At 40.5% G+C, this 22,315-nt stretch overlaps 1 protein-coding gene across 1 annotated transcript; it reads left to right on the forward strand.

The window, feature by feature from the left end:
- Nucleotides 1-12,248: 12,248 nt before the first annotated feature.
- Nucleotides 12,249-21,023, forward strand: LOC112925877 (stromelysin-1). The gene is made up of 10 exons (XM_026006707.2): nucleotides 12,249-12,611; nucleotides 13,375-13,619; nucleotides 13,714-13,862; nucleotides 13,996-14,121; nucleotides 15,707-15,874; nucleotides 16,046-16,190; nucleotides 17,033-17,166; nucleotides 17,545-17,704; nucleotides 19,045-19,148; nucleotides 20,630-21,023. The coding sequence occupies exons 1-10, from the start codon at nucleotides 12,507-12,509 to the stop codon at nucleotides 20,728-20,730; spliced, it is 1,437 nt and encodes a 478-aa protein (XP_025862492.2). The 5' UTR covers nucleotides 12,249-12,506; the 3' UTR covers nucleotides 20,731-21,023.
- Nucleotides 21,024-22,315: the final 1,292 nt, after the last annotated feature.

The raw sequence follows: 22,315 nt of genomic DNA on the forward strand, positions 1-22,315 counted from the left end.
ATATTGGAGTAGTGAGTACTGAATTCTCCTTCCTGCTGTGATTAATTTTTTTAAAAGATTTTATTTATTTATTCATGAGAGACACACAGAGAGAGAGAGAGTCAGAGACACAGGCAGAGGGAGAAACAGGCTCCATGCAGGGAGCCCGATGCAGGACCCGATCCCGGGACTCCAGGATCAGGCCCTGGGCCAAGGGCAGGCACTAAACTGCTGAGTCACCCAGGGAGCCCTTCAAGCGATTAATGAAAAGATTGGGCAAAATGTATAAAGCAGCTGATTCCATTCACTGGGAGCCAAGAAATATAGTCCAGAAGAGAAGAGAAGCAAATGATGCAGGCCCCCAAATTTTCCTTGCTTTTCTATCTTCAGGTAGTTTCTAGAACACAGCACATGGGAAGAGATTCCCAACAGAACACAGTGGACTCACTGAGTTGAGGAAACAGACATTGAAGTTCAGGGAGATGGAAATGGCTGCAACTGGCAGAACAGAGCATGGAAGAGGGGAACACTATAACCCTATACAGAGAAAACATTCCAGAAATGGGGAGAGTCGTTCCCTTGTGTCTGTCAATGAATAAAAAGCTGCATATATACCACCAGGGAGCTATTGACTGAACAATCCCCAGAGGTTACACAGGACTGGGAGGGGCTTCAGTTCCATCCAGCCAGTGGCGAGATAGTGGACATTTGTGGCAATCAGTAAAGCTACCACAATAGGAGGGCTAAAAGAGCCCTAGAGTAAATGCTACACTGAACTCAGTCTAAAAATGCTTAAAATCAAACTTCAAAACGTCATAGTGATTTGTAAATTACTTAACTGCCTGCTACAACTAAAAATTAAACACTTTTAAAAGAAAAATTAAAAATATAAATATCTAACAAAGATCATCCACAGTGTCTATTATCCAATAAAAACTTACGACCTATGAAATGAAGTTTGAAATATGACCCATAATACAGAAAACCGTCAATAAAAACATATGCAAGAAGGATAGAGATAATGAAATTAACAGAAAAAAGATGTTAAAAACAGTTATAAAGATGTTTCAGGGTTCCATGGAAAACATGGACATTATATGGACAGAAATGAAAGATATGAAAAATGAGTAAATGGAACCAGAGCCGGGAAATGCAAATTTCCATTGGATTCATTTTCAGATCGGACTAGACATTTGTTAGTTTCTTGTCGCTGGTTCATGTCTGTGGTTTCATCATTTGTTTCCTTATACCTTAAATTTTTTTGTTATTCTATAGCCTTGATTTAATCATTCAAATTTCCAAAGACCTTGTTGGTCGAAATGTGTTATTTGCGGTTTCTATTGACTTTCATTCCTAGAATTTGTTCCCTTGTATTGTGACCTAATATTAGGTGAATTCATGGCATCCATTTTTAAAAACCTTAATTTGCCGCAATCTAGAGGGTCTAAAAAAGGACATGCTTTTTTTCCCCTTTAAAGATACTGGTTATTGCTTCTATTAGGAAGCATCTGAAACTACCTGGGTCTCTTTCTAGGATTTGTGGCAGTTGCTTTTAGATGCAGAACCTCTCTCTTATAAATTACTCAAGATTTAGTACCCTCAGGGTCCTTCTAACAAAGCATTTGACCTTGGAGAATTCCCTTTTTTTTCCCACAATTTTTCTTGGCCAGCTGCTCATTCATCCTTAATCTAGCTTTAGCTCATGGTGTGTGTGTGCATGTATGTAGGGTGAATGGGAAAGCCCTAGAAATTTCAAATATCTCCTACAAGCCCAGGAAAGCCCTGAAAAGTAAGTCTCATTAAATTTGAATCTGTTTTCCATGAAAAGGCCCTTAGGAATAAATTGTCTGTATACTGCAGGAAGTAAAAGAGTAGCTTGTCTCTCAACCCATTGCAAGTATCTTGGAAAGCAGAGTTGTCGACAGTGACTCACTGTACAAAGTCCATGATATTGATAAGTTAGGAAATCTGTACTGTGATTCATTGTCTGATCTAAATCAAGTTAGTTGACCTCTTGAGTCTCAGGGAAAACAGTATATGTCTGTGAGGTTTTTCCAAGGATTAATGTAGATGAAGCTCCTAGAACTTCCTAGTTATTCACCTGAAGCTTGTCTCTTCCCATCTTGACTTCCTTCTGACCCAGAATTCCCCAGTCTTGTTTCTGTCCTCCCTCACAGGTATATTCACACCCCAACAACCTCTCTGACTTTTATGGGAAGTAGAGAGCCCATGGTCTCCCTCCTCCATTGTCTCCATATTTCCTTCCTTCCCCATCACTTAAGATCATTCAAAGTTAGAGTCACCTCATTTTTTGCCATCACTTTAGTTATCCAATGATTATGAATAATATTTATTATATGCCTAGAAGTTCATATATACTTTCTGTTATATATATATATATCAAGCTTGTAGGGTAGATTTTTATAGCCATTTTAAGAACAAAAATGAAAGGGCAGTTTTTTTCGATGTCACAGAGCTGGTAAGTGCCAGACTAAGACTTGAACTGAGGGCCATTTAACCCCAAACTCAAGCTCTTTTTACTATGCCACTTTTCTTCTTTTGGCCGATAGTCTTTTAATTAACAAAGAACATGATCTGATACTGTTTGGCCCCATGACTAATGGCAAGATAAAATAATCAGTAAATTACCATCAAAACCAAAAATCCTAGTCCTTTTCTGTACTTTTTAGGAGCAGTCGAGTTAGCAAGAAAATATCTTAAGGGAAATGAGAATATAAGTGAGGTCTGAAGAGACATTTTTGCACTTAAGCCCTAAATTCATGACTTAGAACAGCATGTTCCCATTCCATAGTTGAATAACCTATGACTTTGAAAAGAAACAAGGATTGTGAAATATGTTTTGGACACAAAGGAATCAAAGTGAGTATTTATGCTGAGAACCTGAGAATTGGGTTTTTTGACAAGCACTCGGAAATTCACAGCCAGCAAGATTTTGTGAACTTTTTCAGGAATTGGAACACTAACCAACCTTGGTGAATGAGGAGGCTTTGTGTATTTCTGATCTTAGTGACGCATAGTGACTGCTCCCAGATATGTGTCCTAACTGGGTCACATCTGGGCAGCATAAGTGAAGAACACGGGCAGGAAAGCCTGGATTTGAAAAGGGGACATGGAAGTCAGGGGTCGTATATTGATGAGAGGTGCCCCCCAAACTGAAAACTGATTATCAGACAGGCCTGTGTTAAGAGACACATAGAGGGTCCAGTTTTTAAAAATGTGAAAGCTTATAAGATCACATTTGTGGAGACAGTTAAGTCCAGGCTAAGAGGGAATATGAACAGACGAGATATAGGGATTAGAATCAGTCTGTAGACTTGTATTTTAGTGTGTTTGAGTTTTCACTGGACAACATTTGCATCATCTTTCCTACTTAGTTTGTTCATGGACTTGAGAAAATATTTTACACTGTCCTGAGCTTCAGTTTTTGCACCTGTGAAGTGAGGATACTGATCTTCACCTGTTGGTGCAGGTGTAAAGACCAGACGTACTACCCGTAACATGTAGGACACATAGTAGATGATTCATATATAGTTTCTTTCTTTCTTGAAGAATGAGTCTGAATATACATCTGTTTGACCATATTACACACTGCAAGAAGACTCAGACATTAATTACCTAAAAGTATATAAAGTAATGAAAGTTCAGAACCCTGATTCCATTTTTCTCACAGTATACTTTTAGTGGGGAATAAGCTGGAGCACCACCATGAGGTTGGGTGGGTTCATCCTGCCTTGGTCTTTACCCAGTGCTCATTTTAGCTTTGACCACAATATAAGACTTCATTTTGTCATTCTTACATAATGTGACCCCTCCACACATGTGTCAGCTTTACAATCGTGACTCAAAAGAAGATGATATGTCCCAGAGCTGTGGCAAAGCAGTACCTAGGACAATTACCACAGATCTGTCAGGGCAATGAACATTACTGGTTTTAGGTATTTGAGAAAAATGTGAAGAAACCTAACTCCCAGAATAAAACACTTATGAATTCCAGAGTTTAAGCAAAGAAAATATGGATATCAAAAGAAGAGGCCATTCAGCCAAGGGCTTTCATCTATCACAGAGGTGCATAAGCTATGGGGTAGAAACAAGTTTTCCAATTAGAGTCTGAATATACAAATCTATTATACAGATTCTATATAACAGAACATTGACCCACAATCTGCGGCAATCTGCCCAGGAAACCAATTCCTTTATCTATAATAAACAACTCAGAAAGTTAGCCTGCTACAAGTCAGACTTGCAGGAACCCAGATCGTGATCTCTAGTAACAACCCAGGACGCTGAACAATAACTTCTGTGAAAATCAGTCCAAAACGTCCAGGACTTGACTGACACTTGTAGCTTCCCTAATATTTGTCCCTATTTCCAAATCTACACCACTCAGAAAAAGCCAAATATGCACCCCAAACAAATAGCACAGATGCCTGGCTTCCAGTTCACCCCTGTACAGCTTCCTCATGCCAAAAGCCCCCAGGCAGGATACCCACTAAGCCCTACCTTTTTCCAGAATAGTTTCCCATTCCTCTCCCTGCTATTGAATCTCTGCTGAAACACAAGTGATGGTGGCTGACTCCCTTGTTATAGCAAGCTGTGAATAAACAATCATTCCTTGTTCCCCTTTGGTCGGTCTTCATTTATTTCCACACCAGGCAAAGATCTGCCAAGTCATAAAAAGAGAAACCCGCCTTTAACCCCAGACCAGGTGGTTTCTATTTTTCTCAAGGCCATGTCATGCCTTTTTCACCCTGCCTATTCTTTTTCTAACTGGACCATCTCTTTCCCTTCTCAGTTCTTTTTACTTATATCTGTAGTCCTTCAGGTTTTCCTTATATTTCAATAAGATGATTATTATAGCCCCTAAACCTATCAACTTCACTTTCTTCATATTGTAATCCACGCCAATCCCTGCTACCAGATAAATCCCATAGAAGCAGAGTTCTGATGTTGTCACTTATCTGAACAAGAACAGTAACTGGGAAAATTTTCATTCTAATTAGACAAGTGATCTTGGTCAAAATCCCAGCAAGTTATTGTATAGATATTGACAATTTCATTCTAAAGTTTATATGGAGAAAGGTCCAGAATATCAAGCACAATATTGAAGGAGAAAAACAAAAAAACAAAGTGGGAGGCTGATACTATCTGACTTCAAAACTTACCAAAGCCACAGTGATCAAGTCAGTGTGGTATAAGAGAAAAAACAAACAGATCAAGGGAATAGGAGAAAGATCCCAGAAATAGACCCATGTCAGTATGTCAACTGATCTTTGAGAAAGGAAGAAAGGCAGTGCAGTGGAGCCTGAAGCATGTGCAACTCCACACACAAAAAGTCAATCTAGGCACAGATCTTAAGCCTTCACCAAAATGAACTCAGAACGGATTGTAGGCTTAAATATGAAACATAAAACTCCAGAGAGAAAGCACAAGAGAAAACCCAAATGACCTTGGGTGTGGCAGACCTTTTAGATGCAACAGTCAAAGACACAATCCATGAGACAGAGTTGATACACTAGATTTCATTAAAACTAAACATTTCTGGGATCCCTGGGTGGCTGAGCGGTTTAGCACCTGCCTTTGGCCCAGGGTGTGATCCTGGAGTCCCAGGATCAATTCCTGCATTAGGCTCCCTGCTTTGAGCCTGTTCCTCCCTCTGCCTGTGTCTCTGCCTCTCTCTGTGTGTGTCTCTCATGAATAAATAAATAAAATCTTAAAAAAAAACCCTAAACATTTCTGCTCAGTGACAGACAGTGTCAAGAAACAAGAAGACAAACCACAGACCGGGAAAAATTTTTGCAAAAGACACATCTGATAAAGGACTGTTATCCAAAATATATAAAGAACTCTTAAAACTCAACAATAACAATACAAAAACAATCATCCCAATTTAAAAATGGGCCAAAGACCTTAACAGACACCTTAACAGAGAAGATGCACAGGTAGCAAGTAAGCACACAAAAAGATGCTCCATGTCACATGTCATGAGGGAAGTGCAGATTACAATTAACAATGAGATGCCAAAATCCAGAACACTGCCAACATCAAATGCAGGAGAACATGTGGAGCAACAGGGGCTCTCATGCACTGCTGGTGGGAATGCAAAATGGTACAAGTGGGAAAACAGTTTGGAAGTTTCTAACAAAACTAAGCATACTCTTACCGTATGATCCAACAATCACGATCTTTGTTATTTATTCAAAAGTGTTGAAAACATATGTCCACACAAAAACCCACACATAGATGCTTTATTCATAACTTCTAAGACTTGGAAGCAACTTAGATGTCTTCCAGTAGGTGAAAAGATAAATAAAGGGTGGTAACATCCAGAATATTATTCCTCACTAAAAAGGAATGATCTAACGGTGCCTGGATGGCTCAATCAGTTAGTTGTCCAACTCTTGGTTTTGGCTCAAGTCAAAATCTCATGGGTCATAGGATCCAGCCTGGCATCAGGGTCTGTGCTGAGTGAGGAGCCTGCTTGAGATTCTCTCCCTCTTCCAGCCCCCAACTCATGCTCTTTTTCTCTCTCTCAAATAAAAAAATAAATCTCATTTTTAAAAAAGACTGAGCTATGGGGCACCTGAGTCGCTCAGTGGTTGAGCATCTGCCTTTGGTTCAGAGAATGATCCTGGAGTCTCAGGATCAAGTCCGATATCGGACCCCCTGCATGGAGCCTGCTTCTCCCTCTGCCTGTGTCTCTGCCTCTCTCTCTCTGTGTCTCTCATAAATAAATAAATAAAACCTTTAAAAAATAATAATAAACTCTTTTTTAAAAAGTTAATGTTAGAAAATGCAGTGATCCTGCTCCTAAAACCATAGTGTTCCATGGATAGGACCTCTCAAAGGGCAACTGCTCAGATATGTTTTAATTTATACTCCTAAATAGATAGAAATTTGAAACTTATCTGTCTCTATATTTATATCTAACTCTATGATAAACATTTCTTTAAAAAATAAAGAAGACGACCCTGGCTAGTAGTCACTGAAGCAACCTTTCCCAGACTTGCACATAAAATGAAAAGAAACAAAAAAGCTGTGACATTGAAAACAAAGTTGGCTGTTTTATAATGAATTGTTCTGTGGCTTAGAGGGGCAGTAAAGTTGCATTGGAAAAAAAAGATTTTTAAAAAAATGTTTTATTTATTTATTCATGAGAGACAGAGACACAGGCAGAGGGAGAAGCAGGCTCCCTGCGGGGAGCCCGATGTGAGACTCAATCCCTGGACTCCACAATCATGACCTGAGCTGAAGCCAGACTCACAACCACTGAGCCAGCCAGGCATCCCTGGAGAAAAAGATTTGATGACTCATCTCTATCTTATGAACTGAAGCCCAGGGACTCTGATAATCAGAAAGAACTAGGAAGATATTTTGCTCCTCACATACCTGCTCAGGCACCAGAACATGTACTTCCTATCACTTTCTTCCCACCAGACAACATTGAAGCCATGTCTCTACTGGATGTGTGTTGAGTTGGAAAGAGAGGGGAAAATCATGACCCACTTCATGCCTGTCCAAGGTATTTCCCATAGGAGAGGTTAACAAAAGACGTGCTCAGACATGGTGGAACCACCCCTGGAAAAAAATTACATAAAGGCATACAATTGCCAACTGACTCCAAATGAACATTTCCAGAATACATAGATCAGGCTCTAGGAAGTGTAACAGAGCTGTCTTTCCAGTTTTCTTGACAAAGTCTGTTTTCGGCAGAAAGTTGGCTTGCAGGTGGACTCAGCCGTCGGGGGCTGTGCCTGCCCCATGCGGCTGCTCCCACCTGTCCTACTACCACTGTGATCCTCGCATTGGAAAACATGTTTCTCAAGTAACACTTTTTATAATTAGATGGAGCATGCTGCCTGTTAGAGTACCACTAGGAACTTTAATTCGTGTTATTCTGTTTGCACAATTGGAATACTTCTGCCAAGAATATTACAAAACACCCTCCTTCTTTCCATAATATCGGAGTTGCCCAGAGCCACACAAAGCCGGTTGCTACCACCAAGGAATGTCAGTGATGGGTTTCGACATTTTTATCACTCATGTTGAGTGATCTGAGTCATTATGCTTTCATAAATGAAAAGAAACCTGACCATCCACGTGCTTGTATTATCTGTTCCTAATTTCCTTTTCTTTTTCAATTTACCTTCCAACTAAAATGTTTGGATGTTTCTGCAGCAAATAGTCATGAAGATTAGTGTATGAGGTCAAATTTCTTTCTTTTTTTTTTTTTAAGATTTTATGTATTTATTTGAGAGAGAGAGAGAGAGAGAGAGAGCACGAGCAAGGGGAGGGACAGAGGAGGAGGGAGAAGCAGACACTGCTGAGCAGGGAGCCTGATGCCAGCAGGAGCCCAGGACCCCTGAGATCATGACCTGAGCTGTAGGCAGATGCTTAACTGGCTGAGCCACCCAGGTGCCCTGGAGTCAAATTCTAACTATGAAAAACATATATTAAACCTGTAAGAAACATATTTTTCCTATAATTCAAATAAGATCCTATAATTCAAATTAAAAGTACTTATTAGCATTTCTCCCTGGCTGGAGAGTTTCAGAATTGTGGAAAAAACAGATACAATTTTATAAATCTCACCTAATCACCATGATATAAAAAAATGAAAAATTAGAAGGAAGCACAGTGAAGTGTTAATCATGTTTTTCTCCTTGTGGCATGACTGCTTGTGATCTCCTTTCTACTTTCCACATTTTTCTGTATTCTGTATTTTATTATAATAAAAATATGAAATTTTATTGAAATATATAAAACTTTATTTAAAAGATCTGTAGAAATATGACTTTCCATCACAAACAGTATAAACATTTTAGCCAGAGACTAATGGGTTTTCACAAAAAAGCTCCAACCTGTTTGCCCATAGCCTCGTTTTTCATTTTTTTGTCACTACCTTTCAGGCACTTTTTATTTAAAATAATAATAATAATAATTCTACTATTTTTCCAAAGAGATGTTCAGCTTTCTTGACTCTGCATAGGTATTCATTCTGTTCCCGGCGTTTCCTCTGCGTCCACTGCCCTGTGGCTTTTCCTGCAGCAGACGCCTTCCTTCTGCACAGGGCCTGTTCCAACTGCTCTTATACTCCCGAGAAGTGCTTCTGCAGGAACCACCTGCTCTGCTGGATCATGTCCTTCCTTTCTTCCTTCCTTCATCTCTGCATTTTGTCCTCCCCTCCTTCCTTCTTATCTTTAAATTGCTCATTTGGTCACGTTTTCTCAAAGCTTCTCTGTTACTTGTGATCTCCAAATGTGCACTCTCAGTTGGGGGTTCTGAGGCATTTAAGATGGAGACTCAGACGTGTCATAAATGAACATATCTCTGAAAAAATGATTCAGCTGGCAGTAACGAACATCATGTATTTTTTTTTAAGATTTTATTTATTTAATTGAGAAAGAGAGTGAGAGGGAGAGCACGAGCAGGGGGAGGGAGAGGGAGAAGCAGGTTCATGTATTATCTTGTCTGATCAGTCCTGGAGAAGAATGATGAATGGAGACAAATGCGAGAAGTTATCAGGGAGGATGTGACTGGGACTGTCTGCCAGTTTTTGAGTCCAACTCTGAATCAGATTGAATTTAAGTTTGCTGCCAGTCCTCTGAGCTCTGCAGGTCAGCTTTTGCAGCAAGCCCTTATCTGATGTACGTTTTTAGCCGTAAAACAAATAATCATTCTGTGGAACAGTCATTTTCATTTCTGTGCTGGAAAAGCCCACCTTTTTTTCTAGTGTTCACAGACCCCCTCTACACTTAGTGGATTTATTCTTGTTCTCATTCTCTTCCTTTTTTTTTCCACTCTGTTGCTCTGTGATCTACCTATTCCTCATTAATGCATTGCCTTTTAAAATTTAATCTACCAGATGCAAATCAACTCTCACACATTGTCAGAAACCCCTAGATGCTGCACGGGTTTAATATTTTACAGACATAGGAATGAAGAATAAGAGTATACAAGTCTTCAATTTATTCTTTATTAGATTTCAAAGACAATAAAACAAAAAAAATTTAGTCAATAGGGTACTTGGTAAATATGACACATAAGATCTGGGGATTTAGAAATATCTGCATGATTCATGAGGTTTTTTTTTACTATTCATTCATCTCTTTGACTCTTCCTTTGAACCTTTCATTCATAATAAATATATTATTAATTTTTTAAGCAATCTTAGGGTGTCTGTTTTATCCTGGGCACCCAGTTCACCATTAGGGGTGCAGAGGGAAATGAGAATTTACAGTGATGGAAGGTGGCATGGTTTACACCATCCCACTCTAGCCCAGCATGGACAGTCTACAAGAGAGGTGAGTCCAAGGTCCACTGAAAAACAGATAGTGAACTCTTTCTGAGGCTTGAGACTTCTGGAGAAGTCTCTGAAATCATTTTACCAGATGACACTGTCTGAACAGACTAATGCATCCATTTCAGGAGCAACAACATGGCCCACTTTGCTGACTGTGTTTAGACAACTGGAAAAATAAACATGGTATCTGTTAGGTTTCCCTCTAAACTTGAAATATGTTTTACAAGTTATGATCCTAGAGAAAATTTACACAAAAACAACCTTAATCCAGAAGGAATGGAGAGGTGTGGCTGCTAGGGTTCTTCTGTTTAGAGGGTAACAACTTCTGCCTCACTCTATGGAGCCTTCCCCAGACTCAGCCCCCTTAGCTATCCAGACATCAGTGTGGATGAGCACTTCCCCGATTTCAATCAAGGCAAGATCCACATTCTTTCCCCTAAAGGAACGAATGTCTTTAGGTAGAATCTAGTCTAAAAACAGATGCTTACACTTGATGCTCAACCCCTGGCAAGTAGCCAGCAGATAACTGGACGCTGCCAGGTACAGGGGTCTTACTACTTCTCTGACACATGTTGGAGGAGACCTTTCCAGAGTTCATTCAGAAACATACAAAAATACAGCAACAAAAGGAAAATGCACAAGAAATGCAAAGGCAGTGAGCAAAACTTGCATTTGTTAACTGTTCATTTTTATTAACCATTTCACTGAGTTTCTCATTCCTGGGTGTTCTGCTCCTCAGCAAAGAAATAAGCAAAGAAAGAAAAACCTGAGTGTGGCGGCAAATAAAAAATGTTCACTTGGTGGACATTTAATAATTGCAAGCTTTGCTCTTTCCAATTTGCATTTCTTTCTCTTTTTCTGGTTAAGGGAGGCCAGGCAAGCGAGGGAGGGGCGGGTGGCAGGCGGCAAGAGGATGCTAAAACATTCAACCAACTCCCTTCCCCTGGGGATGTCTCCAGTCTTCCCCACAAGCATTTGTTCCTCAGTTGGGGCGTGGGGGTGGGGAGCGACGTTCTGCTGGGCAAGAGACAGGAGGGAAAGGGGAGGAAGGGGACGAGAAGGGAGTAAAAGGAAAGAGAGAAGAGAAAACAGATAAGCACTCTGGGAGATAATTCAGGGTGGGTTTTTTTTTTTTAAGTTCAAAGTAGGGGTGCCTGGGGGGCTCAGTTGGTGAAGTGTCTGCCTTCAGCTCAGGTCATGATCCTGGGGTCCTGGGATGAAGCCCACATTGGGCTCCCTGCTCAGCGGGGAGTCTGCTTCTCCCTCTCCCTCTGCCGCTCCACCTGCTTACTCTCTTTCTCTCTCTCAAATAAATAAATAAAATCTTAAAAAAAATAAAATTCAAAGTATCTACAAATTTGAACTGAGGGATGAAGGAAAGAGATTGAAAGAGAGTTTTGGTCCTATGCATGATGCACTTCATGTCAACTCCACCAGTAATTTCCAGGCGGCCATCAGAGATCTGCCACCTGCTCATAAATTGGGCACAGAATGAAGACAAACCAGAAGAGAAAGGTTACACCTCCTCCCCTTCACAATCTTCCTTCTGTCCATAAGCTTTCCCTCCTCAACAACTAACAAATCCAACCAGAAACTAATAGCATATATTTCAAATCAAGGAATCAAAAAATAAACTCTTCCTTCCAATTTTATTCTAGATGTATTTCTTCTGTTTTAACAGAATCTAATAGTATAGACTTGAGCTATGTAAGCACAGCTTTTCATTTACTTACATCTCATTACATTTGATTTTAAGCATATTTTCCTTAAAATAAAACTGCGTTTAAATCTTCTAACCTATTCTGACTTTTTACCAACTCAGGTTTCCTCTTCTCTCAAACATACAAACATAAATTTTCTAGTAAATTCTGGTCACTTTTTTTTCCATAATAAAAAAAAATGCCCCAGTTTTCTTCTTACAAAGACAGGAAGCATTTCCTGGAGCTTAATCACTGTTATGATTTGCAAAATTGGAAAGGTTGAGAGAAATTAGTAAAGTAGGTTGTATCATCCTACTTTGGATTTGGAATTTTGGACATGGTCCTGCTGCCACTCGGATGAAAGCAATCATGAGTCAAGCTGCGGGTGACCTAAACCAACACTGTCGCCCTATAAAAGTCAGGGCTCCAGAGAGTGCATCCAGAAGAAGGTAGGCAGGGAGCAAGGCACTACTAAGACGTCATAGAGCCAAGAAGAGACTGTGGAAATGCAGAATCTTCCAGCTCTACTGCTCTTCTGTGGGGTTGTGTGCTCAGCCTATCCAGTGGACAGAGCTGCAGGGGATAAGAACAACAGCATGGAACTCATCCAGGTAAGTGATGGACACATCCCTACATGGCAGTGGGAAAACCATCTCTGCTTTCCATTCACCCAACACTCGGGATGCTTGAGGCTGACTGTGTAGGAGCCGTTCAGGGACCGAGGGCTATAGGGTAAGGGATGTGGACAGTCTTCTATCCCACCGTGCAGCCTCCTCTCACACAGGAACAAAAAAGGCCAGAAATATTAGGTGTTTATTTAAGATTGGAACCACTGTGGCGGCAGTGGCACGGGGGCTTGAGGTGCAGGAGTAACAGGTGCAGAGCATCATTAAACATACCTTGGTTGGAACTTCTTGAGGCATTTTAACCCAACGAAAGTTTAGCTAGATATTTATATTGCTAGGGTCGTGTTTAGACGCAGGCAGGGATTTGTCCAACATTTTTCCTTAAGCCAGGTCCCCATGAGACACATAAAGTAGAAAGCCAAGGGAGTTGAATAAATGCGCTTGGGATACACAATTATGCCCAAAGAAGCCTATTTGCTCTGTGCTCCTCCTTTAAGTTTACTAGATACTTATCTTGATTTTCTGCTTCATTTTCGTTGCTTTGGGAGTAGACTAAGTTCTGGTTACAAAGATAAAACAGAAGTGAGGAGGAGTCTGTTACTGAAGAATTGAACAGAATATGACATTTATTTTGATTTCAGTAAACCAGAGGAATACTGTAGACAGATTAAGTCAGCAGTTGCCATTTACTATAAAATACATAAAAATCAGAAGTATGACCTAAAAACTCTACTTATTATCCTATTAGCAATACCTAGAAAACTACTACAACCTTGGGAAAGATGTGAAACCATTTGTCAGAAGAAGGGACAGTGGTCCTGTCGTTGAAAAAATCCGAGAAATGCAGAAGTTCCTCGGGTTGGAGGTGACAGGGAAGGTGGACTCGGACACCCTGGCGATGATGCGCAGGCCCAGGTGTGGCGTTCCTGACGTCGGTGACTTCACCACCTTCCCTGGCATGCCCAAGTGGAGGAAAACTCACCTTACTTACAGGTAATGGGTCCACAAAGGTTTTCACATAATAACGACATTTTAAAAATTATGACCACAGGAGAAAATAATAACCCATTCCATTTTTTTCTTAAAGAATTATGAATTATACACCAGATTTGCCAAGAGATGCTGTTGATTCTGCCATTGAGAAAGCTCTGAATGTCTGGAAGGAGGTGACTCCACTTACTTTCTCCAGGACTGATGAAGGAGAGGCTGACATAAAGATTTCTTTTGCAGTTAGAGGTAGAGGAACAAAAACAAATAAAACATGAAACGCGTCCATTTAGCTGCCGTTGTTGAGGGAGCGGGAGGGTGGGGGATGTTCCAAAGAGATCCTAATTATCTATCTTTCCAATAAAAACATTTTCTCTGTTAGATCATGGAGACTTTAACCCTTTTGATGGACCTGGAAATGTTTTGGGTCATGCCTACCCACCTGGGCCTGGCATTTATGGAGATGCCCACTTTGACGATGATGAACAATGGACAAGAGATACATCAGGTTAGTTACACAGCTCTCAGAATGATTTTGGTGGGTGATTTTTTTAGATTTAGAAAATTCTTAATAGCTAAGAATCTTTAAGAAGCAGGCTTCCCAGATTTTCCAAATGGCTCAAGAGTTAGTAGAATATATTTTTGTTTTAACCATTTTTCAGATATCTAAAAAGTTTATTCTCTGTCTTGATCAGCACAGTATGGAAACATCATTAGGTACTTCTTTGATGACCACAGCTCTAGTGTGGGTTAGGAACATCATTAAGAGTATTTTCTCATTATATCAAATTACAGACATCCAAGGGATGGTGCATTGCATTAATTCTGCACTAATACAGGTGCTTGATACCACTTGTATCCCACTGGGGGAAATTTCTTCTTTACTCTTCAAAATGGAGATGAGAATTAAATGTCAGAAGCTGAGTTTTCCTGTTTGGGTTTTTCTGGTAAATCAGCATTTTACTGTCTCTAGGTTAACAAGAGTTTCAATGGACTTGTTCTGAAATAAAGCACTAGCCCCCAAATACAATGTCCAAATTTTTTAGATAGTAGAACATTTCTCAGTTCTTAACTGTATACTTTGAGGATTGGCTTCCAAAGTTTTAAAACAATTGGCTAAAAGAAATAATATAACTTCTGAAATTTATTGGGATTTATAATCAAAACACAAATAGAATCTCTGTAGACAGTATGAATGTGACATTAGTGTTGGATATATTTCTTTGTTTTAACTCAACAACTTCTTACTGCAAAGTCTCTAATGAGGACTTTCTAGGATCACAAGTTACAGGTATAATGCTTACAAAAGTAAACTTAGCATGTCAAACATAATTATCCAATAACTTCCAATTTTGAGCATTCTGGGTTTACTTATTTATTTTTATTTTTTTAATTTTTTTTGGAGGGGGGGTTTAAATAATATGAAGGAAAAATATGAATACAGCTAGTGTTTGTATGGCCAAAATCTCTTTTGTGACAAATGCTAGGCGTGATTAGGCATGCTATGTTTTAGGCCAATCTTGAAAACTCTATGACAATTATCATTACTAATATTTCCAGACCCACTATATGCTTAATAATAATCTTGAGGTGGAAAAATTATGCAGGCAATAGTCCAATGGAAAATAATAGGCATATGGTTGTTTAAGGATTTCAGAATTGAGATGAATAAATTGTGATTCATTTAACTGAGACCATAACTGGCAAACATTAATATGCTGAAACAGTGTTTAGCTTTTCGTTGACAAATGAAGAGAAATATTTATGGATGTGCTAAACAAGTGGTTTGGTTCCCTTCCAGAATATAAGAAAAGGGACCTGGTTCTCAGGAAGTAAATAAGAGCCTGGGGCAGGAGTGGGGGGTAGATTGGACATGGCTGGATATTTTGTCTCAAAGATTGATTTCAAGAATGAGCCTTGAAGAACACTTGGCTTTCCATGAAGTGTATAATCAGCTGATCAGTTAACCAAAAAATAAGGCAAAGAAAACCCTGTGTACTTCCAGGAAGTAAACTAGTATAATACATAGAGGACTTAGGGGATATACACGTGTTTAAGGATGAAGTAACTATTATTTATTATTTCCTACTTAGGAACCAATTTATTCCTCGTTGCTGCTCATGAGCTTGGCCATTCCCTGGGTCTCTTTCACTCGGCCAACCCTAGCGCTCTGATGTACCCAGTCTACAATGTATTGACAGATCTGGCCCGCTTCCATCTTTCTCAAGATGATGTGAATGGCATCCAGTCCCTGTATGGTGGTAAGTGATGCTGGAAAAATCAAGCATGGTAGCTTTGCAGTGATAGTCTTCAGGAAAGCTTTAAAATGCTGCATAAAGCATTTGCAATGCATTTCAAAGCACCCTGAGAGTGTATGGGTGGCTGTCATCACATTTCTCCTTCTGTTTGCACCCCACATCTGTTCCTTTTAGGACCTCCCTCTGATTCCTCCAGTGACCCCGTGGTGCCCACGGAATCTGTGCCTCCAGGACCTGGGACACCAGCTGCATGTGACCCCACTTTGTCCTTCGACGCAATCAGCACCCTGAGGGGAGAGATCCTGTTCTTCAAAGACAGGTCAGACCAGAAAATTACATTTCTCTATCTATTCTTTTGATGTACAATGTTTAGAAAGGAGAACAGAGACTTAATAAAGATTTTTAAATATTGAAAGCAAAAATGTTTTCTCTGAGCTTGAAATCATTGAGATCTAGTGTTTCGCCCTCCACATTCTCCTAAAAGTGTCAAGCTCTTTTTCAAAGACTTGATTTGATTCCTGTCCTCTTATTGTTGTTTCTAGTCACTATAAGCCGGGCTTGCTCTTCAACGGCTCAAGTTGAACATCAGAATCAGAATTTTATCTTGGTCTCCTTTAAAAATGGCATCAGAACAGCATTACATTTAATCAATTAGTTTACTCACAGCTGGATAAATATGCCCATGATAACACACTCAAGCTGCACAAATAGGAAGAAAGTGAAAGGCAAGCCCTCACTGCTCTGGCACTGGGTTCCCCAGGCATCCCCCCACCCATCAACTGCTAAGGACTCTGTACATACTTCCAGAATCACCCCAGAAATACCGACATATACATATGCATGTACACACACCATCTACCTATTTGAATCTGTAAACGATGTGAGGACAGCTACATTGGTTTGCATGAATTGCTAATTATTGCACAGTTGGGTCGCCTTCTCTTTAGAAGAAGCTGGTTTGGAATACTCTGGCTGGAGGTCCAGTGCAGGCTTCCCAAGAAAAAGAAGATATTTTCCCATTGGCGATATCCCTAATTTCTGCCTGCCTTCGAGCCTAGAACACAAAGGGGGGAGGAAGATGGGTGAGGAAGACAATGAGAAAAATATGCTAAAGGTGAAAATCTGTTTTTCAATCTTCATTTCCCTTTTTATGTATTTCAGACATTTTTGGCGAAAATCCCTCAGGACACTTGAACCTGGGTTCTATTTAATCTCTTCATTTTGGCCATCCCTTCCTTCAGGCTTGGATGCTGCATATGAAGAGACTAGCAAGGATATTGTTTTCATTTTTAAAGGTAATTATTAAATAATTTCTTTAACTTGTTGAAATAAATGCTTTCACAGGAAAACTGAATAGGACTTGAATTTTCTCTACTTTGACGAATTGTGTCTCCTTCATTATTCTAAGACAGTGAAAAACATCTGGGTCTGGTATGATTTTATTTATATTTTACAGATAATAAAAATGCACATAGGAATACAAATCACTCAAAGTTGTAAATTCCCTCCTTTGATTTGTGTTCATTAATTCAATCTGCAAATTTTTGTTAGAAGCCCACTTTGAGCTGGGGATTAAATCTTCACTATGAAAACAAAGGTGCTGACAAGTATTTTCTAAAACTCAGACTCGACTGTTATAAATTCATTGTGACTCTGAATTATTTTCTTAACAGGAAATCAGTTCTGGGCCATGAGAGGAACTGAGGTACAAGCCGGTTATCCAAAAGGCATCCACACCCTGGGTTTCCCTCCAACCGTGAGGAAAATTGATGCAGCTGTTTTTGATAAGGAAAAAAAGAAAACGTACTTCTTCGTAGGAGACAAATACTGGCGGTAAGATGTGGTTGGAATGGCTTTGTATGAACCCCATTAGGGAAATTATCTTCTCTTCCCCCCCCCACCCGGGAGGAAACCTGCAGGTCACTCTCAGCGTGACCTCCCTTCCAGTATGAAGGATGGGGTCACACTTGCTTTCAAAGGCAGCAGCACTGGTCACAGAGGCCTCTGCCTCACTTCTGCCTTAAGCCTGTGAGCAGCAGGCAGGAGCTTCCTGCTGGAACTGCCCCACCTGCCTGGAGGGCCTCTTCTCTCCTCTGCCCCCAGTCCCCACAAATCCACCCCCACCAACCCACTCACCTTTCAAGACCTGCCTCAGATCCCACCACCCTGTGGAGCTCTGTTCCTGGACTCCAAACCTAGATGGGCTTGGATTTTTTTTGAAAGAAGCCTCAAGAATCCAGGCCACAAGTTAACATTCTTTTCCCATGGACTCATCATCTCTGTGGGTATTTGCCTCATCTTCCCCACTTTACTAGATGATTCTTCAGGGCTTCCCTTAACCTCATGCTCTCATTAGTGCTGCCTGTTTCAGAGGATGATGAGCAAGAGTGGTCCAGTTTTATGGCTAGAACCCAAGACTCACAGAGGCTAATTCCTGGGCCATCTGCCCAGACGACTGGGTGGACGAACCAATGTCCAGTCAGTGAGTCTGAAATACATTCACTGTGCTTTCCTTATCTCTGCCTTTTCCTAAGAGGCTGCCATAGGAAATCCAGATGTGCAGGGTACAGAGGACATATATGAGCTAAGTGTGGTAGAGAACTTGAAATCTGTATTTGAGATGAATGAGCCAATTCATCTGTTCATACCTTCATGTCTTTGCAATAGAAAGATAACTAATGTTCTTTCTGTCCAGACTTAGATGTATGATAATAGACAGCATCTGCTGGATCAGGATGTTACCTCTGCTCCTGGTGGAGATACAGTTCTCAGAAATAAGTTTGCAATACCATTAAAGGCACATATTTCTGTAATACTTAACATGTTTGACATTTATTTGTGGTGCTTGGGAAGCTTACTAGAATTCTACATTAAACCAAACATGACTTAAGAATTTCAGTAACTTGGGAATCCCTGGGTGGCTCAGCGGTTTGGCACCTGCCTTTGGCCCAGGGCGTGATCCTGGAGTCCTGGGATCGAGTCCCTGTTGGGCTTCCGGCATGGAGCCTGCTTCTCCCTCTGCCTGTGTCTCTGCCTCTCTCTCTCTCTCTCTCTCTGTGTCTATCATAAATAAATAAATGAATCTTTTAAAAAATTTCTAAAAAAAAAAAAAAAGAATTTCGTTAACTTGGCCTCTGTGTGATGCTGTGCTGTGTTTCTTTTACTGGATGCAGATATGATGAGAAGAGACAATCCATGGAGCCAGGCTTTCCCAAGCAAATAGCAGAAGACTTTCCAGGGGTTGACTCGAAGGTCGATGCTGCATTTGAAGCATTTGGTAAGAGGACATTGTTTTGTTGGCAATGGGTTGCTTGAAACATTGTATGGTAGCAGAGGGACAATTGGATTAATTTGTAAGACAGAGTTTCTCTTTTTAAGATTTATTTATTTAGTTGAGACAGAGAATGACTGAGGAAGAGGCAGAGGGAGAGAAACTCAAGCAGACTTCCCAATGAGCGCAGGGCCCAATGCAGGGCTTGATCTCATGACCTGGAAATCAAGATCTGAGCCAAAATCGAGTCGGACGCTTAAGAGACTGAGCCACCCACGCGGCCCATGTAATGACAGATTTTCTTTAATCAGTTCCTTCCTCTCTCCCAGATTTCAACTTGCTAATTCCATACCAGTTATATGACCACTTCATATAATACATTGATTTGAATTATAAAGACAATTAACACAAATCTCTATTTTGAATATGCAGAAAAAACCTGAAGTGCTCAAGTGTCACTTCCTTACATCTAGACTTTTCAAATTACCAAGCAGGTATAAAAATCCCCTCAAGTGAAAAAAAAAAAATCCCCTCAAGTGGTGTGGCTAGGTTTCACACTGGCTGGCTTTCCCTTCCACTCCATCTTGCTATAACTACTCATTCCCAGGGAGATTGCCCTGAGTGGTCAGTCATTGCCCACACTGGTCAGTTGTAAATAATTGCTTCTTCATGCACCCAAAGTTTGAAAAAAGTAATTTTGGGGGGCACCTAGGTGGCACAGCAGATTGAGTATCTGACTCTAGGTTTCAGCTCAGGTCATGATTTCAGCATCGTGGAATGGAGCCCTACAGCGGCTCTGTGCTCAGTGGGGAGTCTACTTGAGATTCTTTCTCTCCCTCTCCCTCTGCTTCTCCCACTCATGCTCTCTCTCTCTCTCTCTCTAAAATAAATAAATAAATCTTTCAAAAAAATAAAAATGAAAAATTTATATTTTTTTCCTGCTCAAGGCTGGAAGCTGGTGATCCTTATTGAAAGGTAACCCAAGCACCATAATGGCAGAGCCATAAATGGCTTTCTGGTGTTCTGAAGGAGTTTCCATGCTTCTCTGGGACCAGAAATGACCCTCAGGCTGTAATGTGAGGAAAGGGGAGGAGGACTATTGGGGAAAAGAAAATAAAGAGATCATAGTATCCAAAGAAGCAGAGTTTTGTCTGATTGAAAGCAGAATAACCTAGTAAGTTGAGCCTGGCTTTGCCTTTAGGCAGTGCTGGGAGGCTGTCTCCAGCCTTTGCTCACTGAGTGACCTTGGGCAAACATAAGTTGACTCTCCACTTGCTTATCTGTAGAATGGAGTTAGATATGCTTCCCTCATAGGGTTATTGCAGAAAGAAATGAAAAGACAATCATATAAAATGCTTATCATTGTCCCTGCACATAGTAAAACTCTAATCACTTAGCAATTTTAATTATCTATTATTCTGAGTTTTATATGTTGCCAAATTTATTTCTTGGAAAAAATATCTCATTTCCCTTGTCCATGTTTCCAGGGTTTTACTATTTCTTCAATGGATCTTCACAGTTGGAGTTTGACCCAAATGCAAAGAAAGTGACACATGTTTTGAAGAGCAACAGCTGGTTGAATTGTTGAGCTGCTGAGATGCACAACACAGTCATTTGAAATGAAGCTAATAAGTCTTTACCTAAATCTTTGTGAATTGAGCTGGTTTGTTTTCTCCTGCATGTATGGTGACTGACAGTATGAGGGTCACCTGCGTGTCTTGCTGGCCAATTCACATTATTATTGGACATTTGAGCATGCTGCTGAGCTGGTGCTTTGATCACATGGGATAACTTCCACAGAAGGGGAAGCACTCATGTGCAAGACCAGTGACTGTATATAGACTATTTACTTGTTATTTAATAAAGAGAATTGGTCAGTTATTTTATCGTTTTGTTTCAAGAACAAGTTGTCCTCAGAAACCTGGGTTCAGGGATCCCTGGGTGGCGCAGCGGTTTAGCACCTGCCTTTGGCCCAGGGCGCGATCCTGGAGACCCGGGATCAAGTCCCACATCGGGCTCCCAGTGCATGGAGCCTGCTTCTCCCTCTGCCTGTGTCTCTGCCTCTCTCTCTCTCTCTGTGTGTGTGACTATCATAAGTAAATAAAAAAAAAAGAAAGAAAAGAAACCTGGGTTCAGTGTGGACTAGACAGCAGACAGCCCAAGATCATTGACCAGTGGTGTTAGGACTTGGGTCTCTATGGCTGAAGCCTCACAATGGGCTCGTCCAGACCTGAAGACAATGTATATGTGCCCTTACCAAGCACCCTGCAAACAAGTGTCCCTATTTCCACCATTCAGCCATCATGTGTGCTCCTAATATACTCTAGGAGAAAGACCTAGGGAAGTTGTCACCTTGCAGGGCAGGCTCTAGGAAAAACTGGGAAGCAGCATTTCAGAATTATCATCAATCACCTGGTTCACATACTTCATTTTTCAAGTGGAGAAAATCAAACCTGTTCTTTATCTTTTCCTTCTACTTTTATACCCCCAGTAGACTCCTTTGCCTGCCCTCACAAATAGGTTTGCTCATGTCCACTGCACATGTGAAAATATCCTCTTGCACTCATTTTGTATTTGTCCATGCTAAAAGTCCATGAGCAAATGCTTATCCTAAGATATATCTCCCCTAACTAACTTGTCTAGCACAATATCCTCTATGTAGTAAGAGCTCATTCGCACTCTAACTTTTCATTCATTTGAGAATAAGAAATTAATCGTATTCATATTCCACGTGCCAGGCATTGTGCTGGGTTGTATGCATAGGAGCATGACACAGCCCCTGCCTTCATCAAGATTATAACTCAGCAAGAAAAAGTATGTGCAAATAACCACAAATACATACATGCAACTCTAAATTTAATAAGAATCATAAAGGAAGGGCATCCCTGGGTGACTTAGCAGTTTAGGGCCTGCCTTTGGCCCAGGGCCTGATCCTGGAGTCCCATGATTGAGTCCTATGTCGGGCTCCCTGCATGAAGCCTGCTTCTCCCTCTACCTGTGTCTCTGCCTCTCTCTCTCTATGTCTCTCATGAATAAATAAATAAAATATTAAAAAAAAGAATCATAAAGGAAAACCATCAATGTCTTCAATATAATAACAAGAGGACCTACCCTTCCCTGGGTTGTCTTAGAACTTTAGAGGGAATGGCAGTGGAGGGGGTTTTGAGGGAAGG

Source organism: Vulpes vulpes, chromosome 12 (assembly GCF_048418805.1).
Source record: "Vulpes vulpes isolate BD-2025 chromosome 12, VulVul3, whole genome shotgun sequence".
NCBI classification, from domain to species: domain Eukaryota; kingdom Metazoa; phylum Chordata; class Mammalia; order Carnivora; family Canidae; genus Vulpes; species Vulpes vulpes.